The sequence below is a fragment of the Mercenaria mercenaria genome, chromosome 4, assembly GCF_021730395.1.
Source record: "Mercenaria mercenaria strain notata chromosome 4, MADL_Memer_1, whole genome shotgun sequence".
In the NCBI taxonomy this organism is placed as follows: domain Eukaryota; kingdom Metazoa; phylum Mollusca; class Bivalvia; order Venerida; family Veneridae; genus Mercenaria; species Mercenaria mercenaria.
In genome coordinates, this window is record NC_069364.1 from 98,614,603 (window position 1) to 98,640,723 (window position 26,121).

Consider the following 26,121-nt stretch of genomic DNA (forward strand, 5'->3'; position numbering starts at 1 on the left):
TATGATAGGACTGACTATGAATTTATCCAAGTTTATGACATATCTATTGGATATCCACAGCATTTTCACTGTTTTAAACACCACCATGCCATAAGACTAAAGCAACATAAATCTTCTCTGAAAAGAAACAAATCACGTAGCTAAATATCACTACGTGAATGATATACCTATCGGTAACAGATTAATAAAATGTGAGTAAATCATCTTAAGAAATATATAGATACTACATTCAATAATGAAAGAAATATGGAAATAATATACAATCAAAATCAATACAATAAGACAAATAAAAACCGGCATTTGATATTTCTGATATTAGGGTGCTTACCTTATTGCATATTATAATTAGAACAGCTCAAGCACTTTCAACCTTTCTCAAACCACCACCAAGACCAAGGCAACCTAAAGCTCTGAAAAGAAACAGTTCAGAACGCTATAAGTATCCATACAAGAATTATTTGTCTTTCAAAAATAAAAGCAGAAACGGTGCCCAAATTAAAAACTATTATCTTTGACTTTAAGCAGTTAAATTTTTGCTGTAAATTATGAATAATATGTACCTAATTACCTATGTAAAGCTATTTAATGAATTGAAACTAGCCATTTCGTTCTTGTTTCCTTTCTCTACAAACTGATCTGGAGATCTGTTATCTCTGTAAACAAAGAATTAAAATTATTTAATACATTCATTGAAAAAAAATCCTCTCATTACAGTAATAACTGTCAAAAATAGTATTAGCAGTGAACAGTTTTTTATTTGTATTTTGACGGAAACGGCGTTCCATAGTTGAAAGACCTTGACTTAACATGTCTTTTAAAATGTTTTTATTCCTTTATATGACAATTTTAAACTACCAGTTACAATATTATGTAATAATAGAGCATCTATGGCTCAAATCTTTGTTTAAAATGCGACTTTTATCCGAAATGACTATCGGTCACCTTGCATGCAACACGATGGTCAAAGGGCTACTAATGCAGTTTAAACAATGATGATGGCAAGCTAAATTGATCAAATGTATATTGAAATTGATTACTTACCTTAGGTTTAAACTTTATTCATCCGAATTACGTAGTATTTATGAATTAAATCTCGGCCAGATACACTTTCAAAAATTGTCCGCCATTTTAACTTTTCATTATGGCGTCACAAATGCTAGTATGGGCCGCCGTCTACACAATATATACGGGGAATGAAAAACACATTTTTTCAAAATATTTTCTTATCAAATGCGAGAAAATGGCAAAGTATATTAATGGAGATTTTCTTCTGTGAATATATGGGACTATACTCTTTTCAAAAATGTACAACTAAGTTCGGACCTTCCCTTATCAACCTATTTACAATCGTTCAAAATTTATGATGTTCGCAAGCATAATCTGGATCACGTGCAAATGACAACCAATAAGATTCTTCAGGTACTAAATTGGACCAAATTATGTGGACCGAATTCGCCTTTTCATTCTTATCCTTACCCGAACCCCAAAACCCTTCAGTTACTTTAGTTGCTTAGAAATGGATTATTAGGATAAAGATAAATTACGGATGTTTTGCTCTAGCGATAGCGAAATGTTTCCATATTTATACTTTTTTTCTAAACATCCCACGGGGGTTTCCACCCGCGGGATTTACGATATTTGTTCTTTTTCGCATAGTAATGCATCTTTAGGTTAGTTTAAGTTAACATTGAAAAAAAAGATTTTTCAGTGAAAAGAAAAAATGACACATTAAAAGGGCAATATTAAAAATCATCACACGCGGGGTCTCCCTTAACAAATATGGTAGTTTTTTTAAGTTGTTTTTCAATGCGAAATAATGTCAGAACAGTTTATTATCACATCGATTTGAACATTTCAGAAAACAAAAAACACGGGTTTTTCATCCCGTAAATGATAAAGTGGGAGAAAACCTCCCATGGAGGGTGGGGGTCACATGAGGTAACTTAAGCTGTCAGAAAAAATAGTAATTAACGACAATTGCTAATCTTGAGAACAAAATCTATATCCGTAAAGCTAAAATCATGAAAATCTATTTTATTCCATCCAACTGTAGAATACAAGTACGAAGCAAATATTTCAAAAGAAACCAAAATGGTTGAGCTACCAGACGAAAATATCGGTAGCTCTGGGCAACCAGTTAATTAGCAGATTTCCGAAACTCTGCAAAACAATACACTACCTCTAATATTCTAATGGGGAGGGAGCATAAAAATCCAAGAAGGTATGATGGAGATAAATAGGTATATGTTTATAATAATATATGTAGCCACTGGGCTAGGAGATGTAACCTCTCTGTTTGCATGTGACTCAATTCTAAAGCTAATTCCGAAAGGAAATGCGAATTTCTTAAATGACATGACTTATCACTTACTGAAAACTGAATGTATGAAAAAAGCTTTAAACTATTGACTATAATGTATTCTTAAGACCATTATAATAAAATAAAAATAGAGTATATTCAAACGGCGACACTGACACCCCACTACCACTTCTGTGGCTAAATGTGTCCCTTTAGTGTTTTCAAGGATGATGTACCTCCCCTGAAACAAAGGTTAGTGCTTAAGTTACGATGAGTCATTCTCGTCAAAATTTGACAGTAGGTAAACGCTCTAGTTGTTACTTTTAACCCAGCCTTAGCGGAAATTTGTCAGAATATTTGCCTTAACACACATTCCGTTGATACCTACCAATACGAAGTAAAATCAAATAAAAACCTTTCTAAAATCCTTGAGGCTTAATCTTTAACCTGTTAAGAATATTTAGATGAAATCTAGGTCGATAAAAATCTAGATAAGGTGGGGTCAAATCAAAAGAAAACCATTGTTAACAATCCAGAGGCCTAAAATGTATATATGTTTACCTGATCTATGTCACCACAAAAATAGATGATTGTCCGTATGAAATCAAGGTCAATTTTGATATGTAAACAATTAACAAAGTACAGTTTTCTACAGCAGCTTTCTATATGCTATTTTTTATAAGTATTCACATTTCAACCAATGGATGCTTCCATTTTTACGTGTTCTCTCGTTACAAAGACGATTGATCATCATTTTTTATAAAATCTGAATAATAGATCCCTCGGAAGCACCGAGAACATGGCAAATATTGCAGACTCAGTTTGATTGAGTCTGTTCATAGTTAGTAGAATTTACATTCGAAAGCTACTGACACAAACGAAGGATCCTAATATTTAACAATATTTTTTGCCTTTTGTTTCTTTTTGCACAATGTGAAATGAAATCGCGTTTCTTTGTCTAATCCCTTGCATCACCGCAATCGAATTCAGCACCAAGATCAGCGGCCAAAGTAACTGTGATGAAAATGCAATGAGCATGCGCTGAATGAAGCTATAGCGCTTGTGACAAATGGACATAAAATTGCCAAACTGCAACAGGAACAAATTCCCGAAAGTGACCAAAACGGATACATAAATTTGCCAGTTTGCTAAAGGTACGATACCTGAAAATGATATAATATAATTCAGTATATTTATCCATGATAACATATCTGACACATGCATTGGCATGAGAGCCCATTTACAATACAATGGTATTGAAGTTTCCCATATAATCTGAAAGTGTCCTACAAACCAACGTCTCCGTTGTTTAACGAAATCAGTTATTGAAAAGGTGCCATTTTCTTTCATGACCCCTTTAACAAAGTCAAATCTGTATCCACGATGCCAAGCGGCTAAGGCAAAACGAAGGTCTTCTGCTATACATTCTTTCGGTCCAAAATCGAATCCTATTTTTTCTTCTATTCCTGCTTTAATGACCATGAATGAACCATGAAACCCAAACACAGGTCTGTGAAGAAACTGGAAAGCCAACCGATATAATCCATAATCTGCAGCTTCTCTTTGTCCTTCCATTAGCGTCGTTAACCAGTTTTCCACACCACATTCGGCATAAGATATAATTCCTTGACCGATATTCGAATTTGGGTTGGAAACGAAATTTGATATTCCGTTTAAAACGGTTTCCGACAAAAGTGTCTCTTCATCCAGATGAACAATCCAGTCGTCACGTGATAGGATGTTGACGTTTTTATCAAGGCAGTAATGCAGTGCCCGTGCTTTAAACAATGTGCCATTTGGCGTGTTATAGTCATTTGGCACGATTACTTCTCGCACAAAATTTGAAAGCGGAAGATTCAACGCACTGTCAGAAACTATTTCAAATCTAAAGTTTTTAAGTCCAACATTTTTACAAGTTTCTATATTTTTCTCGGTGATATCAGTGACAAGCTTTAGATACAGTCCACGTGTCACCACTCGAAAACAAATAAATGGAACTCGATCAAAATTTTCATTACGCTCAACTCTTCTGTCAAAAGGGTTGTAAAGAAATAGTCCTAGGAAGTTGAATAAAATAACTGGTATATTAAGATAAAAAGTGAAAAAAAGACTGTAAATTGATATTATAATGGCAATTCCATGTTTGTTGATAGCATCCTCTATGGTATATCCAGCATATCTCTTTATTAAAAGTGCAGCATATTCCAAAGCTACCCTAATGTAGAAAAGCAGAATAGCAAAGAAAAGCAGACGATACATTCGCTGTGGTAAATTTTCTTTGATGAAGTGTACAATCATTTTCAATTGAATTCCCTTAATTACTAAACGTATGTTAACACCTATCAGTATTGCATTGATTACTTATGTTATCTGTTTGTCCAGTGAACTAAAATGCCTCTAGCTTTATAAACACTACAAATGATACTTGTATTTCCCAGAGTTACAGACATACGGTCACATGTTTAAGGCACATGATTGGAAATGTAAAATTTAACTTTCATCAGAGAAAGGTGGTTACTCAAAAAATAGTTTAACTACTTGTATACATGAAATGTCATGAAGTGCACTCCACTGTATCAAAATGTGAAAGAAATCTGAACAGTACGAATGATTTTTTTAACGATATTTTTCATTTTCTCATTTCTGACATACATTGATACATTTTTACAATTTTACAGATACATCAAATAATAATAATAAAAATAATAACAATTATTTCTATGCCAAACATTATATTTCTATCAAAACATTGTCCATTAACTATTCTATTTTTATGTTATTTCTGGTTTCAGTTTTATCTTTAATTGCTTGGACCAATGGTGTATAGAAGTTTGTTTGGTGCTTTAGCTGTCAGAACTTTATTATGCAGGTTGCCTGTAGGAGTGTATGTAATGTTTTCTTTTTTAAAGGACTCTTTTAGGTCTGGCTTAATGCTGGTAATAATTTGATAAACTTTTAGGAATTCATTATTTCCTAGACTGTATAAGTAATTGAACTGTTTAAATGAACAAAAATCATTTTTCCAGTAATCAAATAAATGTTCTAAATATCTAATTCAATTTACATTTTATTCTTTATAGTAAAATCAAAGGTATGACATGGCGTTCTTTAAACTCCCAAGATGTTTAACCCTTACAATGCTGGACAAGATTTATTCTGCCTTTGCGACCAGTGTAGATCATGATCAACCTGCATATCCATGCATCATGATCATGATCTGTACTGTTATCTATTCAGTCAGTATCTTTTTGGTAAACATCCCTTTTAACAGTTAATGGTACTGTCCAAATTGAAAGATGGACAAAATCATTACAGAATTTTATCAGGGTAAATGTTAACCTCTTTCTGTAAGTCTTCCAAAGGATTTTCTTACATATTTTATTAACTATTACAAAAACAGATTTTATTATATTTCTTGAGACAAATTCATGTAACAAAGGCACATAGCTAGTAAAGGATGCATTCATCCACAGACCACAGACATATTTAGCGCTTTATTCATATAAGCATTTTGTAAGAAAAAAATGAAAATTATTGTTTTATTTTCGCAATTAACAATTAACATTTTACATTCACCGTTTGACAGTCGATATTTGTCATTGAATATTAGGCAATAGCATTTTGCGTTTCTATTCGGATTAAGCATGGTGCACGGGTCTTCGGTATCTATCATTTTGCCTGAACATTCCCTGATGCAATGAATATGACAAAAAAATATCGAAACATTATTTTTATTTGTACTTTGTTTACAATAATCTATATTTAAATTCGCCTACATCTGAATGTTTATGACATTGTAAACTATATCCATGATATTTTGTCTTATCCTTAATTACTGCATATAAATAGAAAAGCTGAATATCAGAATAATTAATAAAGTAAGTTTGTTTGATATACAAGGAAAAATAAACCACGAAGAAATAACTTTTCATTACCGGTATTCAGAATTTTTCTATCTGGAATCTTCTTTCAACATAACCAAGAGGTTTGTAATTTTTGAGATTCAGTTTGCTTTATCAGATGTTTGCTAGTGCGCAATATATCTGATTGTATAGACATTTCTCTGCCTTTGCCTGAATACTTTTAAAATTTGATTTGTTTTGAATCATGTGCCGGGGACCTCCATGGCCGAATGGTTAAGGTTGCAGACTTCAAATTACTTGCCCCTCATCGATGTGGGTTCCAGCCGCACTCGGGGCGTTGAATTCTTCATTGGAGGAACCCGGGGTCTTCCTCCATCATAAAAGCTGGAAAATTGCCATATGACCTATAATTGTGTCGGTTCGACGTTAAAGCAACAAAATAAATAAATAAATTATATGCCAAATATATACTTCTATCTTATCGACAATTGAGTTTTATAAGCCTTTGACTTCTTGAACGTTAATATGCATCATGATTTTTCAAACCAGAATGCTGATATCAGTTTAGTAAACGCAGTTACACTGTTAAAACATGAATTTAACTAAATGTATCTCCAATGATAAAAGGTCTAGTTACCAGTTACGTTGCAAAATACCAATGTAAGGGACATTCATGACTGTGTCACAAACTGACATACGGGCCTCATTGTATCTGTAGTGTAAATGCAGGTGTTGCATCATCTTTTTGTAAAATTTTGAGTTATTGAGGTAAATGTCTGATTTTTCACATAAAATACATCTCATGTTTTTCTGTATTTCATAACTTAAATTTCCATGTAAATTTTATTAAATTCGGTTCAGTAATAAGAAAGTTGGTATTTTATAAACTTCAGTAATTCATGTTTTTATCCCCAAAACCTCTATAATAGGCCTCACATTGTCAATTTCAATCCGCGCCAAAGTAGTCAGATTTCCCGGCTATATTGTGATTCCCGTGGAAATACAAATAGTCAGAGTACACGCATTAGTCTTGAGTCCCATGAAATTTAGTATTCGGCGGGACATTACCCTACAAATAATCTGGTCTAGATATGCCTAGCGCACACCACAATTCGACATTAGACGCATCTATGTCAAATTGATTTTTCTTGTTAGAAATTTATGCTCGATCGAGGTAAGAAGGTTATTTGTTAGATTTTTGTATAATTTTTGAATTACGATTTTTATTTAGTAAATTTTTGTTCATTCTGCATAATTTTGCAACATTACTTTTCGGCATGTGATTTTGGCTAGTTTCGGTATGTCAGGATAATTTATTAAATTTTTCAGACTTTTGTAAATTATTTCGAAAGAGGAGTCTAAAATGTTTCGTTTCTATAAGCTGTAAGATTTGTACTGAAATTTGTGTAACATGATAATTGCAAAGTATTCTTTTTCAAAAACATATGTCAAACATTTCTTTGTTAATCATGGAACGCCATTACTGCATTGTATTGTAATATATAAATCTATATGGCAAGTCTAGTACTGTGTATGTAATATATTATTGTAATTTGAAATTGTGTGCCAGTCTATAGCATATACATACAATGTCCGTTTTGTTGTATGGCATTTGATATTATATTCATGCTAGCTTTTGTATAACGTTTATTTCGCATTGCATTGTGCTAATTTGTAGTTGTAAATAATAGCTGCAGTTTATCATTTCCGTATCTGTAATTTTTCATCATAAACTTTTCATATCTTTTCCATATTTTAATCTTGGACTTTTAAGTAATTAATTTTAAAAATAATGGAAGTAATTACTGACGTATTTTAATCACGTGACGTATGAACTTAGTAGCACATATATTTTGTATAAGTAGCACGTATTATTTATGGGAGCCTACGGAGGTATGGTGTACCCAAAGGAGCAGTTTTATGCCCTGACTTATTTGTTTTGCTATGGTGCTTACCATATGTTATATATTTTAGCTTCTTCCGCCAGACGATTTTTACCTGGTGATGATGTCACAACCCGGAAGTACAATACCCGAGGTTCACTTGTCTTCACTCGCCTGGATGTGATTTTCCCAGCGCAAAGCTTTCGTCCCATGGTTGTGCCGTAAACCGCAAAGACGATGATTTTTGTTATCCTCTGAAGTCAGCTCAGGGATGCAATCGCCTACTATCATAGGGAGCCAAATTGGAGTCAACGTATTCACGGTTTAAAGGGACTTTACTTGAAGATATGTTGTATTTTTGTGCTACTTAAAGTTCGAAATTAACGGAATCAACTGTGCCACGTCACGTTAAAACGGAACTGTCAGTGTTAGAACTTTATATCTAGAGAAACTGAGCTAAGATTTTTTTCTTTCTTTCTTTCTTATAATCAGATTTTTTTTTCATTTATCATTTATGCATTGTTAATAATCATTTCTGTAAATGAATTTGTAAATATTGTAATGGGTGTTGATTTGTTCTGATTGTTATTGTCCCCGGTACGTCCATCCTGTCACAAATGGTGTCAGAAGTGGGATTGGTCGACCGGACACGGTAGCTATTCGAACATTATTAACACTCATTAAACTGCAGCAATAATTTGTAAAGATTCCTCTTGTTTTGTTATATTTTTGTTACACATAAAATAGAATTATTCATTTTTCAGAGTGACGACTTACCTCAGACAAGACAAGACAGATCCATAGCTTCAGCTAACCAGCTTTTGTGGTCAAAGACTGATAGACAGTTGCATACGACACTTGGATTCTGGGGTGAGTTCGTTCCTTTTATTTTTCTTTTGGGTTTATTTTGTGTCACTCTATGATTAAGTCACCATATATCTGTACTGAGAGTGACCGCCCTTGACAAGGAGAGTTATCCTACTCACTCTTACTTGTGCGTTGCCCTACTTCTCCCAGTGATACTATTATGTATTAGTGTACTGTATCCATACTAGATACAGTATTTTAATGTGTGTGTGTTAGCAAGCTTGTTTACTTGCATATACTTTTACCTACTCTTATGTTTTAGTGCTCCACAGTTGTGTTATACCTACACTTTATCATAGGATAAAGCACTTTGTTTTATTTATTTTTTTTATTTATTGCACTAAAGTGTTAACAGTAGTTACAGTTGATTATTATTTGATAAGGCTAGGGTATTGCTACAGACTACTGTCACTGTACATTGTTGATTGTTGCCTATGCAACATTGATTGACACATAGTACTGTTGCGCAACGTAGTGTATTCTTATTTTAGTGAGGACGTTTTGTATAGTATATACGTAGAGTATAGTATTTTGTTTTGGCTTCAGTGGTGACTGTAGAGCCTTAGTGTAAACTAGTGTAGTCTAGTATATCCTCACGATTGTTTGACTAGTGTTTCAGGTTGTTATAGTAGCTGTTTTACTGTAGTGTTGTATAGTGTTAACATAGTGTAATCATTTAAACATGACTAGTATAGTAGAGTTAAAAAAGGTAGGACAGGAGATAGGTTATGAAGGAGAGGTGTTACGTAACTTTGTTAAGGAAGAGCAGGCTAGGGAACGTGAGGAAAGACATAGTATATTAGAAGCAGAGAAAGATAGATTAGAAGCAGATAGGGAAGGATTAGAGTTAGAAGCTAGGTTGCAGAAAGAAAAGATAGAATATGAACGACAAAATAGTTTAGATGCAAAGAAGAAAAGATTAGAGTTAGAAGCTAGGCTACAAAAGGAAAAGATAGAGTATGAACGTAAGTTAGAATTAGATAAGTTAGAATACGAACGTAAGTTAGAACAGGATAAGTTAGAGTATGAAAAGGAGAAGTTAATGTTAGCTAGGAAGTTAGAAACAGAGAAGGAGGAAGCAGAAAGTAGGAAATTAGAAAGAGAGCATAAGTTTAAAAGAGACTTAGAAACGATGAGCAAGAAAAAGGTAATGGTTAAGATGTCTCCCTTTGATGAGAAAATTGATTCCATGGATGCGTACTTGAATGTGTACGAAACGTACGCTGATGCGCAGGATTGGGATAAAGAGATAAGGTCACTAAACTTACCGTTCCTTCTGAAATGTACGGCGAGAGAGGTTTTTGATAGGCTTCCGTTAGAAGACCGGAAGGACCATGATAAACTGAAAGCCGCTTTGTTACGTCAGTTCGAACTCACTGACGATGGCTATGAAAAAAGTTTAGAACTGAGAGGCCCCGTGATAATGAGACCTATGTGATGTTTTTAGCTAGAATAAGTAGGTATTTAGACGGTTGGCTTAGGCTGAGTAAGGTAGAGAAAACTTACGAAGGGTTGTTAGATTTTATACTTAGGGACCAATTCTTAGATGTATGTAACAGAGAACTGTATCAGAATTAGAGTAGTAAGAGGTTAGTTAAAGCTAGGGATGTAGCAGAAGATGCAGATTTGTTTGCAAAGACTCGTGGAGGTCCCAAGTATATTGTGAATCGAACCAATAAGGACCGAAGCCATAAACAATATGAAATACCTCAGAGACAGTATCTTAGTAGTCGTAATGTAGGCCCTAGTAATAGAGGTAGCAGTAATGGTGCAAATAGAGGTAGAGGTTATCAACCCTTTGGTGTACTGAAGTGTACTAATTGTGGTCGTATAGGGCATAGCTCATATTACTGTAGGAGTGGAAAGTACGGTAATAGTGCAAATGCAGCAGCAGAGGTAGACGTAGAGCAGGAAGAGGAAAGTAGTAAAGTGGAGAATAGAAATAGTAAGGAAAATAGAAATAGAGGTAGAGGTCGTGACTGTTCCAGGAGTAGAGGTAGAGGAAGAAATAGAGATTGAGATAAGAGCAAGTCAAATAGGTCGTAGAATGGAAATAGTATTATTGAACTAAGTGATGTTGAGGAGTTAGGTATGTTTTGTGTAAGTACATGTCCTACAAAACCGGGCACTTGTAATGGTAGGGATGCAATCGCTATGCGAGATACAGGTTGTACATGTGTGATAGTGAAACGGGACTTAGTTGAAGCAAGTCAGTATGTAGAGAAAACCCGTAGATGTAAGTACATAGAAGGGAGTGAACATAGGCTAGATGTAGCTAGAGTAAATATTGACTGTCCGTTGGTTGTAGATAATCCTACCAATGATGTTACAATTGGTAATACAGAGGGAGCTGTAGAACCTCAGTTTAGAAGCTTAGCGTCAGCAGTAGAAACTAGGGCGCAAGCCAAAGTTAAGAAGCAAGTAAAGCTTAAAGTTCCGTCTCAGATTTTAGATATTTCTAGAGAGGAATTCTTAGAAAAGCAACAGAAATATAGCACTTTAGATTTGTGTAGAAGGAAGGCTGAGGAAGGTACGATTAAGCAGTGTAGAGGTAAGGGTTCAGGTAGGTTTGAGATTAGGAATAAGTTGTTATATAGAGAGTATACCGCCCAGAATTTAGACAAAAGTAGACAGTTGGTTGTACCTAAATGTCTTAGAGAAACTGTGTTGCAAGTTGCACATGATTCGTTACTGTCAGGTCATTTAGGAGTAAGGAAAACTAGTGATAGGGTATTAGGTGAATTTTATTGGCCAGGAGTAATGGCAGAGGTTAGGAGGTACTATCAGTCATGTAGTATATGTCAACATACTATAGCTAAGGGTAGAGTAAGCAAAGTTCCGTTAGGAAAAATGCCTTTGATTGATACTCCGTTTAAGAGAGTTGCTGCCGTCATTGTTGGTCCGATCGAACCTATGACTGATAGGAAAAACAGATATATTTTGACTATGGTAGATTATGCTACTAGATATCCGGAAGCCATAGCACTACCTAGTATTGAAACTGAGAGGGTAGCAGTATAAGAGGAAAGGCTCCACCCACAGGATGTCAATCATTGCATATTCAAAAACCATTCAGACATCCTTATGTTTTTGACAATTTGTTCCAAATAACTCAAATAATAATGAAAATTATTAAATATATTTTGCCTCATCAATTCTCTTAGTTCTAATCTATTTAAAAATAGTAAATCAAAGGTAAACAGCAATATCTCATAGGAGTTATTTTGCAATAAGAATTTGAAAATTTTGTAGTTAAAATATGAAATCTGAACACTGACATTAGTCATGTGATAAAGCAGAGCAGTCAGCAGGAAAATGTAAACACACAGGTCATGTCAGGTAACAAGGCACTTGTTGTATTCAATAGTGGTTTATCAAACTGGCTACTATACTGATAATCTTGTAGTTCCACAAACTGACTACTGTAGTGATAATCTTGCAGTTCCAGTGATATTCTAGACAGTCCATGATATTTATAAATTATGTAAAAAAGGATGAATGACACTAATCTATTAATATGTCATAAAACAAAATAAACAAGTATGTATATCATGCTACTATTGGCATTTTTTTATAAATTAGTTCAAATGTTTTACTGTAATTCTTACTAATGTTTACAGTGAATGAGTGTGTTGTATTTTTAACATTTCACAATTCTAGATCAAAGACTATTACCACTTCAAATTACAAAATGTGATAAAGTTACTAGTGAATGATATACATTGGTACATGTACCAATTAAATCCATAAGATATCTCATTATGTTAAAGAATGTCCTGAAAGTGATTCTTTGTACACTACAACTAAAAACCTTCAAAAGTCAAGTCATGATGATTTAATAGTGCCTGTTTAAAATTCAACTGTTATTCAATGACTTTTAGAGTAACAAGTAACTCGTGTATCTTCCATTTTTCTTCATCAACTAAAGTCTAGCAGTAAATTATAAAGACTTCCTTTGACCTGATCAACAGGGATCAGATACTCTACTAATATCTTTTATCAGGGTCAGTCAGCTGATTCACCTGGATGGAACAAACTGACCGTTTCTTGACCTCACTCACATTCACATATTTTTAGGAAGCTCCTCCTACAATTTGGGTGTAGGGCCTACACCAGACTGGCCTTTAACTACAACACCGTGTCACCCTATGTGTAATGGTTTAGTAGCGAAGTTTAACGGTAGTTTGAAGCAAATTTTGAAGCGTATGTGTATTTAGAGACCTAGAGATTAGGATAGGTATCTGAATGCTATGTTGTTTGCTTACCGTGAAGGTCCACAAAAAAGTTTGGGATTTTCTCCCTTTGAGTTACTTTACGGCAGAACAATCCGTGGACCGATAACTGTGCTAAGAGAGTTATGGGCTGGTAAGACGGAGAATGATGAAGGTAAAACCACTTACCAGTATGTTATGGATTTGCAAGAAAAGTTGGAGGATATGTGTAAGATAGCTCAGCAACAGTTAGCGAAAAATAGCGCTAGCTACAAGAAGTATTACAATAGGAAGGCTAGAGAAAGGAAGATTAAGGCAGGTAGTAAGGTACTTGTTTTTGTTACCTACGAAGCTTAATAAGTTGTTGTTACATTGGAAGGGTCCTTATGTAGTAGTAGAGGTAGTAAATAGACTAGATTACAGGATAAATGTAGACGGAAAATTGAAAACTTTTCACGCAAACATGCTGAAACAGTAATGTGAAAGGAAGGATGATAGTAAGTCTATACCAGATAAGGGTATATTAAGTAAGGTTGGAGCAACTATTGTAGAGGAGGATCAGAGAGATTATGATAGATTAGATCCGAATGAAAGTATTGATGAGTTCTCGAGTAGAGTAGAAAAGGATATAGTTTTATGTCCTATAAAGCAGGGTACAGAAACGTACAAAGAAGTAGAGGTAAATCCAGAATTACCAGTAGAATGTAAGCAGGAAGTAGTAGATTTGTTATAAAATTTCTCATATGTACTGACAGATATTCCTGGGAATATCAACTTAGTTGAACATGATATTCAGCTGTCAACTACAGATCCGATAAGAGTTAAGGGGTATCCTATTCCTTTTCATTCACAGCCAGTAGTGAAAGAGGAAGTAGATAAAATGTTGGATTTGGGAGTAATCGAACCATCAAATGCTCCAATTTCCTCCCCTATTGTTCTCACTAGGAAAAAAGATAACAGTATCAGGTTCTGTATAGATTTTCGCCAGGTCAACAAACTGACGGTTTTCGATGCTGAACCTATGCCAAACATGGAGGAGGTGTTTTCAAAATTATCTAAGTATAGATATTTTTCTAAACTAGACTTGAGCAAAGGTTACTGGCTGGTTCCTTTGCCTGAAAAGGCAAAACCCATGACTGCTTTTGAAACCCCGAAAGGTTTGTTTTAATTCCGTATTTGTATACAATCACATGGCCAGAACATGTAGTAGCACTTACCGAGTTGTTAACCAGACTAAGAGAGGCTAAGTTAACAGCAAAGCCGACTCAGTGTTTTATAGGTTTTCAGAAGTTAGAATGTTTAGGGCATATGATAGGAGATGTCCAGACCCTTGAACCAGTTCCAAATAAGGTAAGGCCATACAGAATGCCGAAAGACCGAAAACCAAGAAGGCAATACGTTCATTCTAAGGTGTAGTCGGATTTTACAGAAAGTTTATCCAAAATTTTGCCGCCATTGCAGTACCACTCATATATTTGACGAAAAAGGGTCAGCCAAATCTTGTAGAGTGGGGTGAAAGTCGAGAAAAGGCTTTTCAGACTTTGAAGGATAGCTTAATGGGTCCACCTATTTTGAAGTTGCCAGATTTAGATAAGACTTTTATATTGAGAGTAGATGCATCAGATGTAGGTTTAGGCTCAGTATTGCTTCAAGAAAGTGATGGAGAGAAATTACCTGTAGCGTATGCTAGTAGGAAATTACTACCTAGGGAGCAAAATTACTCAGTGATAGAGAGGGAGTGTTTAGCGATAGTATGGGCAGTGACTAAGTTTCTCCGGTATTTGTTCGGTTAAGACTTTGTCTTAGAAACAGATCATCAGCCGCTGACTTATTTGAATAAAGCGAAACTTAGCAATTCCAGATTGATGAGATGGGCATTGGCATTGCATCCATATAGGATAAGTATTAGAGCAGTTCCTGGTAGAGAAAATGTAGGTGCAGATTATTTGAGCAGAGTGTAGACAGGTGGCTATATTATATGGTGTACAGACAGTGATAGTGTATTATTTTGTTCTTTACAATATGTCATTTTGTTTTCATGTAAGAAAATTATAAATTTTCTGTTTAAGGGGGGACGTGTGTCACAAACTGACATACGGGCCTCATTGTATCTGTAGTTTAAATGCAGGTATTGCATCATCTTTTTGTAAATTTTTGAGTTATTGTTTGTTTGTTTGTTTTTTTTTTGGGGGGGGGGGGTTTACGCCGTTTTTCAAAAGTATTTCAGTTATGTAACGGCGGGCAGTTAACCTAACCAGTGTTCTTGGATTCTGTACCAGTACAAACCTGTTCTCCGCAAGTAACTGCCAACTTCCCCACATGAATCAGATGTGGAGGGCTAATGATTTCAGACACAATGTCGTTTATCAAATAGTCACGGAGAACACACGCCCGGCCCGAGGATCAAACTCGCGACCCCGCGATCCGTAGACCGACGCTCTACCTACTAACCTAAGCGAGATATTGAGGTAAATGTCTGATTTTACGCATAAAATACCTCTCATGATTTTCTGTATTTCATGACTTAAACTTCCATGTAAATTTTATTAAATTCGGTTCAGTAATAAGAACGTATATGTTTAAAAACTTCAGTAATTCATGTTTTTATCCCCAGAACCACTATAACGGGCCTTAAATTGTTCTATTCAATCCGTGCCAAAGTAGTCAGATTTCCCGGCTATATTGTGATTCCCGTGAAAATGGAAATAGTGAGAGTACACGCATATGTCGTGAATACCATGAAATTTAGTATTTGGCGAGACATTACCCTACAAATAGACTGGTCTAGATATGCCTAGTGCACACCATTTTCGACATTAGACGAATTTACGTCAAATTGATTTTTCTTGGTAGAAATTTATGCTCGATCGAGGTAAGAAGTTCATTTGTTAAATTTTTGTATAATTTTTGAATCACGATATTTATTTAGCGTGAGTTTAATTTTTACGGCCAATCGACACAAAATGATCATATATCGCCGAGATCGGACCGTTGAACTGCCGCAAAATATTGATATCGGTAGATCGACATCAATCAGTGTAACTATTTCGTAAGTCGGATTGACATCGGGCAGATATTGGACTTTCTAATATAGCTATATTTTTCAAAATAATATTGATAAACGTGAAAAAGTAATCTAATTGTTTATGTGTGCTAATTTATTAAGCAGATATGATGTATGCCAGAATTAATCAAACTAGGTTCCAAACAAAATTTGTAGACGGTATTTATCAAAATTTGATATGTTATAAAGGGAGGTTATAATTAAGATGCATTTTTATTTTATGTAGAATGCCGCCGTAGAAATATTTATATTTACAAAAAAATGATAATATAAATATGTTTAAAATTCTAATTGAACAATTTTAATAGTGTTAAGAATATACAGAAAACTGTATAAAACATGTAGTATAATAGTTGTGTGAAAAATATTATATCAATAAAATCAAATAACCATCATACACATGATGCGAGACACATCTGTTCTCAAGTAAATTACTCAAATTACTCTGAGAATCTATAAAGTGTATATTTGAAGAAAACTTTGATGAAGCACTGCGTGTCACACTATTTCGCGACAACGATATGATCTGCCAATATCGGGCCGATATCATTTTGATGTTGGCCAAATATCGTTTGCCGTTGTCGGAATGTCATTATGATGTTGGCCCGATATCGTCTGCCGACGTCGGGCCGACATCATTCCTTTTTGCAGCCGATATTGAAGCCGATATCGGGCCGTTATAGACAACGACGTCGGTTTGATATCGGGCCGATATAGAATGCTGGCTTGGTAGCACATCTAAACAATGTCCATTGGTATTATATTTATGCTAGCTTTTGTATAACGTTTATTTCGCATTGCATTGTGTTAATTTGTAGTTGTAAAAAGTAGCTGCAGTTGATCATTTTCTTATCTATAATTTTCCATCATAAACTTTTCATATCTTTTCCATACTTTAATTTTAGACTTGTAAGTAATTAATTTTAGAAATAATGGAAGTAATAAGTGACGTATTTTAATCACGTGACGTCTCAACTTGGTAGCACATAGATATTTTTATAAGTAGCACGTATTAGTTATGGGAGCCTATGGAGATATGGTGTACCCAAAGGAGCAGTTTTATGCCCTGACTTATTTGTTTTGCTATGGTGCTTACCATATGTTATATATTTTAGCTTCTTCCACCAGACGACTTTTACCTGGTGATGATGTCACGATCCGGAAGTACAATACCCGAGGTTCACTTGTCTTCACTCGCCTGGATGTGATTTTCCCAGCGCAGAGCTTTCGTCCCATGGTTGTGCCGTAAACCGGAAAGACGATGATTTTTGTTATCCTTTGAAGTCAGCTGAGGGATGCAATCACCTACCATCATAGGGAGCCAAAACGGAGTCAACGTTTTCACGGTTTAGAGGGACTTTACTTGAAGATATGTTGTATGTTGTGCTACTTAAAGTTCAAAAGTTAACGGAAACATCTGTGTCACGGAACTGTCAGTGTTAGTTCTTTTTTAAAAGAGAAACTGAGCTCAGATTTTTTTCTTTCTTTCTCACAATAAGATTTTTTTTCACTTTTCATTTATTCATTGTAAATAATCATTTTCTGTAAATGAATTTGTAAATATTGTAATGGGTGTTGATTTGTTCTAATATTTATTGTCCCCGGTACGTTCATCCTGTCACACTAAGCTACCTTTTCCCATGGCGTTTAATATACAATTCCAGTATTACAGAGTCTCTAATGTTAAGCTGTCTAGTCCCATTGCGTTTTATATACTGTTCCATTATTACAGTATCTAATGTTTAGCTGCTTAGTGCCATTGCGTTTCATATACTGTTCCAGTATTACAGCGTCTCTAAGCTACCTATTGCCATTGCGTTTTATATACTGTTCCAGTATTACAGCGTCTCTAAGCTGCCTAGCCCCATTGCGTTTGATATAATGTCCCAGTATTACAGTATCTAATGTTCAACTGCCTAGTCCCATTGCGTTTTGTATGCTGTACCAGTATTAAAGCGTCTTTAAGCTGCCTAGTGCCATTGCGTTTTATATACTGTTCCAGTATTACAGCTTCTTAAAGCTGCCTAGTGCCATTGAGATTTATATACAGTTCCAGTATTATAGTCTCTAAGCTGCCTAGTCCCATTGCGTTATATATACTGTTCCAGTATTACAGTATCTAATGTTAAGCTGTGTAGTCCCATTGTGTTTTCTATACTGTTCCAGTATTACGGCGTCTCTAAGCTGCCTAGTCCCATTGTGTTTTGTATACTGTTCCAGTATTACAGCTTCTTTAAGCTGTCTAGTGCCATTGAGATTTATATACTGTTCCAGTATCATAGTCTCTAAGCTGCCTAGTCCCATGGCGTTTTCTATACTGTTCCAGTATTACATTATCTAATGTTAAGCTGCCTAGTCCCGTTGCTTTTTCTATACTGTTTCAGTATTACAGCGTTTCTAAGCTGGCTATTCCCATTGCGTTTTATATACTGTTCCAGTATTACAGCTTCTCTAAGCTGCTTATTCCCATTGCGTTTTCTATACTGTTCCAGTATTACAGCGTCTCTAAGCTGCCTATTCCCATTGCTTTTTATATACTGTTCCAGTATTACAGCGTCTCTAAGCTGCCTAGTCCCATTTTTTTATATACTGTTCCAGTATTACATTATCTAATGTTTAACTGCCTAGTCCCATTGCGTTTGATATACTGTTCCAGTATTACAGCTTCTCTAAGCTGCCTAGTCCCATTGCTTTTCATATACTGTTCCAGTATTACAGTATCTAATGTTAAGGTTCCTAGTCTCATTGCGTTTTATATACTGTTCCAGTATTACAGCGTCTCTAAGGTGCCTAGTCCCATTGCTTTTTATATTCTGTTCCTGTGTTACAGTATCTTATGTTAAGCTGCCTAGTCCCATTGCGTTTTATATACTGTTCCAGTATTACAGTATCTAATGTTAAGCTGCCTAGTCCCATTCCGTTTTATAAACTGTTCCAGTATTACAGCGTCTCTAAGCTGCCTAGTCCCATTGCTTTTTATATGCTGTTCCAGTATTACATTATCTAATGTTTAGCTGCCTAGTGCCATTGCGTTTTATATACTGTTCCAGTATTACAGCTTCTCTAAGCTACCTAGTCCCATTGCTTTTTATATACTGTTCCAGTATTACAGCATCTCTAAGCTGCCTAGTCCCATTGCTTTTTATATGCTGTTCCAGTATTACAGCGTCTCTAAGCTGCCTAGTCCCATTGCTTTTTATATGCTGTTCCAGTATTACAGCGTCTCTAAGCTGCCTAGTCCCATTGCTTTTTATATGCTGTTCGAGTATTACAGCGTCACTAAGCTGCCTAGTCCCATTGCGTTTTATATACTGTTCCAGTATTACAGCGTCTCTAAGCTGCCTAGTCCCATTGCTTTTTATATGCTGTTCCAGTATTACATTATCTAATGTTTAGCTGCCTAGTCCCATTGCGTTTTATATACTGTTCCAGTATTACAGCGTCTCTAAGCTACCTAGTCCCATTACTTTTTATATACTGTTCCAGTATTACAGCGTCTCTAAGCTGCCTAGTCCCATTGCTCTTTATATACTGTTCCAGTATTACAGTATCTAATGTTTAGCTGCCTAGTCCCATTGCGTTTTATATCTGTTCCAATATTACAGCGTCTCTAAGCTACCTAGTCTCATTGCGTTTTATCTACTGTTCCAGTATTACAGCGTCTCTAAGCTGCCTAGTCTCATTGCGTTTTATATACTGTTCCAGTATAATAGCGTTTCTAAGCTGCCTATAGTCCCATTGCGTTTTATATATTGTTCCAGTATTACATTATCTAATGTTTAGCTACCTAGTCCCATTGCGTTTTATATACTGTTCCAGTATTACAGCGTCTCTAAGCTGCCTAGTCTCATTGCGTTTTATATACTGTTCCAGTATAACAGCGTTTCTAAGCTGCGTATAGTCCCATTGCGTTTTATATATTGTTCCAGTATTACATTATCTAATGTTTAGCTACCTAGTCCCATTGCGTTTTATATACTGTTCCAGTATTACAGCTTCTCTAAGCTGCCTAGTCTCATTGCGTTTTATATACTGTTCCAGTATTACAGTATCTAATGTTTAGCTGCCTAGTCCCATTCTCTTATATAATATCCTGTTCCAATATTACAGAGTCTCTAATGTTAAGCTGCCTAGTCCCATTGCGTTTTATTTTAAAACAGAATTGAAAGCTTTACTCAAGTTTTGAACCAAAATGACTTTATTCTATTTTCTAAGAATGCAAATGCAGCTTTGCAATACATCAACCATTCATTTAAATGTATCTTTGATATGTTACCATATATAAATCGTAAGGAGATGGGCCTCGAGTAACACTTATCTTATGGTAAGGATTCCGGTTCAGGAAACCTTGCCTTCTTTGTAGAATTCTTAATGAAGGTCATTAAGCAGCATGAATTTATTGAGGTTAGTCTCCCTTGATAATACAGCAACAGCGACATGCTTACATATAATCCTTTTTTAACAAAGTCCAATATTTTGAATATTAAAAAAAGCTATAAATATGTGAAAAATACATTGCCTTAGAAGTCGGTCAATTCAATTGATCTTTATGAAATTTGGCCAGACTAATTGCCTTGATGAAATCTAGATTGAATTTCAATATGGGTCATCTGGGGTCAAAAAGTAGGTCACTGGGTCAAATCAAAGAAAAAACCTTATGTATGTGATAGAGGCTGTACTTTTGAATTGATCTTCATGAAATTTTATCAGAGTGATTGCCTCGATAAAATCTAGGTCAAGTTTCAATATGTGTCATCTGGGCTCAAAAACTAGGTCATTATGTCATATATATATCTTTATTTCGTTGTAAGCCATTTATGGCCCATGAACATACAATGTACATATAATATCTCATATACATGCAGATAATTGCAAACATATATCCCTATAACTAAACAAAACAGTATACACAATTTTTAAACGCTTATATAAGCAAACAAGTGAATAAATAAGCGGGAGAGACTGTTGCTTCTAGGCAGTAATAGACTATATTGGAAAGATTCATTTTAACAAAAACGGACATGAATTACAGCTTTCTTCTCTTTTCAAAAGCTTTAAAGGTATATGCTGCCAGTTTTTTCATGGAGTTTACGTTATCAGTTGATAAAAGCTCAATAAATTTGTAATAACTTGGTCTGACACGATAGTACTTATCTATATATACTTTACGTAATTCATTGTATAAAGGACATTCACATACAAAGTGATATTCATCCTCTAGCTTATAACAACAAGGACATTTTCTTTCATTATACGAAGTGCTCACTGGCTTTTTCCACCTGCCACATTCTACTTCTAATCGATGTGATGACACTACATTAACGTAAGAAAGGTATGATTGAAATTCAAAGGAAGCTATATTTCGATAAAATAGTGCCCTACTTGATTCTTGCAAGCTAGCGCTCCAGTCTTGGTAATATTCATCACGTACTCCTTGTTTAAATAAATTTAAAAACATATTGGGGTTTCCAGCGCCTTGGTTCAGCCATACTTGATAAAAGCCAAGTCTTGATAACAGGGATTTGACTTTGGTGACCCATGTGGGCTTATTTGGGTGCGATTCAGATTCTAATTTAAGTAGATTATAAACCATTTTAGTGTACCTAGAGTCGTCACAGTGACATAATTTCAACCAAAATTTAATAATATGTATCTGTCTTTGTATAAACAATGGGAGCCGACCTAACTCTCCATAAACGAAATTGTTCTGTGTACAAACTTTAACCCCTAACACTTTTTTATAAAAGCTTAAAGATATTCTTTCGACATTAATACCCTTGTTAAAACCCCAAACTTCAGACGAGTAATTTACTATCGGTAGAATTAGCTTATCAAAGAGCTCAAGAATATGTTTTGGAGGGATGGCCGTGAACTTATACAGATATTTATTCATTTGGAAAATTGCCTTTAGTGCCTGTCCACATAAAGTTTTGTCGGTTTCGTTAAATGCTCCACCAGACGTAAAAATTACACCTAGATATTTAAATGTGTTTACTATTTCCAACTGTGACCCATTATAATAAAAATTTTGACCAGCGGGACGTCTCCCGTTTCTACTTAAAATCAGCACCTTAGTTTTCTGTATATTTACAGTAAGTTTCCATCTATTACAATATTCTGCTAAAACATCTAGAGACCTTTGAAGACCTTCGGCTGACTTTGAAAACAAAATAATGTCGTCGGCAAACAACAAGACGCACAGTTTTAAAGTACCAATTTCAAAGCCCTCCACACCTTTGAGAAAGAAAGTTTCTTCAATATCATTTAGATACATACTAAATAAAAAGGGAGATAAGCATTCCCCTTGTCTAACACCTAAATGACATGAGAAATCATCACTAAGCGTATTCATTAATTTGATTTTTGACTTCACACAGTTATACATAGATTTGATTACACTTAAAATCTTTCCTCTAACTCCATATTTAATTAACTTGTACCAAAGAATATCTCTTACAACAAAATCAAAGGGTTTTTTAAAATCTACAAAGGCACAATAAAGTTTTTCTCCATTATTTATACAGTGAGTAATGAGGCCATTCAGAATAAATATATTGTCAATTGTTCCCATTCCAGCTCTAAAACCTGCTTGCGCTTCAATGTTCACATAGTAATTTTCTGCCCAACTACTTAGTCTATTGTTTAAAATTCTAGAAAATATCTTGCCTAGCGAGCTTAACAGAGTTATTCCACGGTAGTTATTAGGGTCAGATTTATCGCCACTTTTAAAAATAGGTATAACATATCCTTCACTCCATGACTCTGGAAAGTAACCAAGTTCAATGCATTTTTTAAACAATTTCAATAAATACGGTTGCAAAAATAGTATACCTTGTTTAAAGGACAATACTTTTTTTAACTCAAGAGACCAAATTTTTGGTCCAATCTTAATGAAAATTGGCAAGAAGATTTGTTTCCTTGTAATTACTAGGTCAAACATGTTTACATATGTATGATGTGTTTCTGAGGTGAGCGCCCTTGGGCCATCTTGGCCCTCTTGTTATAAGTCCTGAAATATAATTTCACCCACAGTTGTATGAAGTTCAGATATGGTAAAATGAAGTAAAATAAAACAGCAAATAGCTTTTAAGGTCTTGAAAAAAAATAGCAAATGGCATGTAAGCTGTCATGTTTAATATAATTATGTATTGGACTCTAAGATAATAAGTTCTTAAATCTCACCGGGACAGCGCTGTTTTGATTTCTGTCTTCTGACCTCTTTTGTGGAGCCCTTAATGGTGGTTCCCTTTTTGCTCTGTCTTCAGCAAAGGCATTGAGTACATGCGTTTTAAGTTCTTAAGGATTGCATTTATATGAGTATACAAGAGCATTTTTGTGTTTTACGTTACATGCCTTATGTTGCCTTAGCGTATATTAGGGTTTCTCCTGGCTGGGATATCTTTTATTTACACTGTCCTGGGACTTTGGAACATGGTGGGATTAAGAGTGAGGTTAGGTGCACCTTAAACCAGTTTAAGCTCCCAAGTGGTGGTTTTCCAACTAATCTTTCCAAACAGGTGGCCCACGGTGTTCCTTTATTTGTTTGTTTTGGCCTTGAGTGTTTGCTTTGTGTGAGTATGTATAGTAGTCGTGTGCAAGTCCGCGTGCTTGGTTCACGTTTAGAGAGGCTGCGTTTTTAGAACATGACCTTCCCTGTTAGATATTAATCCTTGTTTTTTTTTTTTTTTTTTTTTTTTTTGCATATTGATAACTGACATTAAAGACTGTTTGGTTATTGTTTGCTTATTTTAGTTTCGAAAATTCTTCCTTCACATATCAATATCAATAAAAATGTTCTCGGAAAAGAAGCATAGAACGCAATCAATTATAACAATAGAAAATGTATTTAAACACCGCTTAGCACCGGCTTTGGCAGAAATTTATAAATATTCATCATTCAGTTGAGAAAAAGCCGTCACAGTTTTAAATATTATAGGTTAAAGACCACCAATTTCCCATAGACTTACATTATAATATTACGGCGTGTACGGCCTTCCATAAATCGAAACATTTATATCTTATTACATGTTTTTCAAGAACTATCTTAGTTCTACCAAAATATCGGACGAAACACATATCAATGGTGATACTTTTTTTAAGTAATTTTCGTGTGAATGAGATGACCCCCTGTTTACATCGTTGGCATGGCGGGAAAAATTCCTTTGAGAAACCTTTTTTGCAATACACATAAAATGTAGCAAATTTTGTCAAACTGTATAACAAAATACTGTAAGTGTTGTAAAAAAATATCAATTCTAAATAAAAACTCATCTCTTGGGTTTGTTTACATGACTGACCAATCAGAACGCAGAGACGTTATTTTTCTCAGGTATACACTTACCTCATTCCCAGTAAGTTCCCTGTACTTTTTTGAATTTGTGGTCTCTGACCATCATGTTAAGATTGTATAAAATTGTTGAAACTTAGCTGATTTTCTCTTTCCATTTTAAACATTAGACTTTTTATGTTCATTTGGAGGTAAGTCCCTATAAGACCTTATATGTTACTGCTCTGTTAAAACTGAGCACTGGTAGCAAAATACTTAAAAGGATGAGTGACGATATTTAATTTTCTGTTTTAAAAAGCGATAATGAATTAAGTGGCAACAACTTCGCTGATTTAAATGTTATTATCATTGACTTCAATTTCTAAGGACTTTAGAGTAATTAATAAACACATTGTTATATTTTACATTATACCGGATTCAAATAGTGCCCCTTTCATGATGAACATATTCAAAAGTGCTTTACATACAAAGGCAGGCACTCAGAGCGCCAAATTCATCATCTACCAGTACAGACTCCGATAGATCTGATCGCAGACAAGAAAGCCCACAAAAATGGAGAAAAAGAATGTATTAAAAACAGCTTTTTAGTGAATTTATTATCTGATTTTTATCTCACCCTGTTTGTAGAAGCTTTAACTCCCAGAAAGGAACCAGAACTGGCCTGTAGGATGGTTGGGAGACAAGAGTATCTCTGATCTTCCAGCATCTGGACCTGGATTCGAAGTCCGGCGTCTGGATTGACACTGTGTGTTAACACTACACCGCCGGGTCACTCTATATCATATAATATGATATTAAAGGGAATGAACTATTCGGAACAGAAGTCTGCAGCATTTTTTCGCATTATCTTCCTTTATATGTATACTAAAGTTGATGGCACATACTATGAGCTTGGACTTGTCAACTAGAAAATGTAGGTTAAATGCTTTGTCCCGACTTCATGAAATCTATGACCATGACTGGTGTAAGGGATACACCTAGTGGAGATATCTTTATTTGAACTTGTAAAGCCTGGACATTTACCGGTTTAAACTACCAATTGGTGTTTATCCTTTGGCAGTCTCAATGCGGTGCTGTGCTGTGCTCTTATATTAATGCGTGTTGTCCTTCCGTTTGTATATTTGTGTAAATATAAGGTGTGCACATGTCTAAAAAATAAGGCTAATCAATAAAGATGTGTGAATACTGCGGTTTTTTTTAATTTGGCCCTTCATATTGAATGTAAACTGTTGCATGTTCTTACTTGTTTCTTGAGACATTACGTTATTTAGATATAATGAAAACAATATGATTGGTACATATATTACCTAACTGTTCAAATGCAAGAACATTATGAGAAATAAACTTATCAAAGTTCGATTTTTTCACATATTTGATTAACTATCACAACGCAGTCTTTATGTGCCGTGAGGTGGCTATAAAAGGTCTCGTTGAACTTGGTCTCAGTGTTGCTATATTTTCGGTCCATTAGGGTTATGCAGAACATTCATTTTTAATAAGAAAGAAGTGCTACAGGAGCGTGAGTGGTGTTGGACATTTCATTACCTCTGATGAACAGACTCAATCAAACCTAGTCTGCTTTTATTTTGCTTGCGGTGCTACAGGAGCGTGAGTGGTGTTGCACATTTCATTATCTCTGATGAACAG

The 26,121-nt window shown here is 34.9% G+C and overlaps 1 protein-coding gene across 1 annotated transcript; it reads right to left on the bottom strand.

Moving 5' to 3' along the window:
• Positions 1-355: 355 nt before the first annotated feature.
• LOC128556715 (beta-1,4-mannosyltransferase egh-like) lies at positions 356-4,597 on the bottom strand. Its single transcript, XM_053542359.1, has 3 exons — positions 3,516-4,597; positions 633-653; positions 356-410 (listed from the first exon to the last, which is right to left on the bottom strand). Exons 1-3 carry the CDS (start codon positions 4,595-4,597, stop codon positions 356-358), a joined length of 1,158 nt encoding a protein of 385 aa, XP_053398334.1.
• Between the last annotated feature and the right edge of the window lie 21,524 nt (positions 4,598-26,121).

Coding starts and splice junctions, on each gene's coding strand:
- LOC128556715 (XM_053542359.1), bottom strand. CDS start 4,597: ATGATTGTACACTTCATCAAAGAAAATTTACCACAGCGAATGTATCGT. Junction 654..3,515: donor GCTCTCATGCCAATGCATGT/GTCAGATATGTT, acceptor CTTTGTTTACAG/AGATAACAGATCTCCAGATC. Junction 411..632: donor GATAACAGATCTCCAGATCA/GTTTGTAGAGAA, acceptor GTTTCTTTTCAG/AGCTTTAGGTTGCCTTGGTC.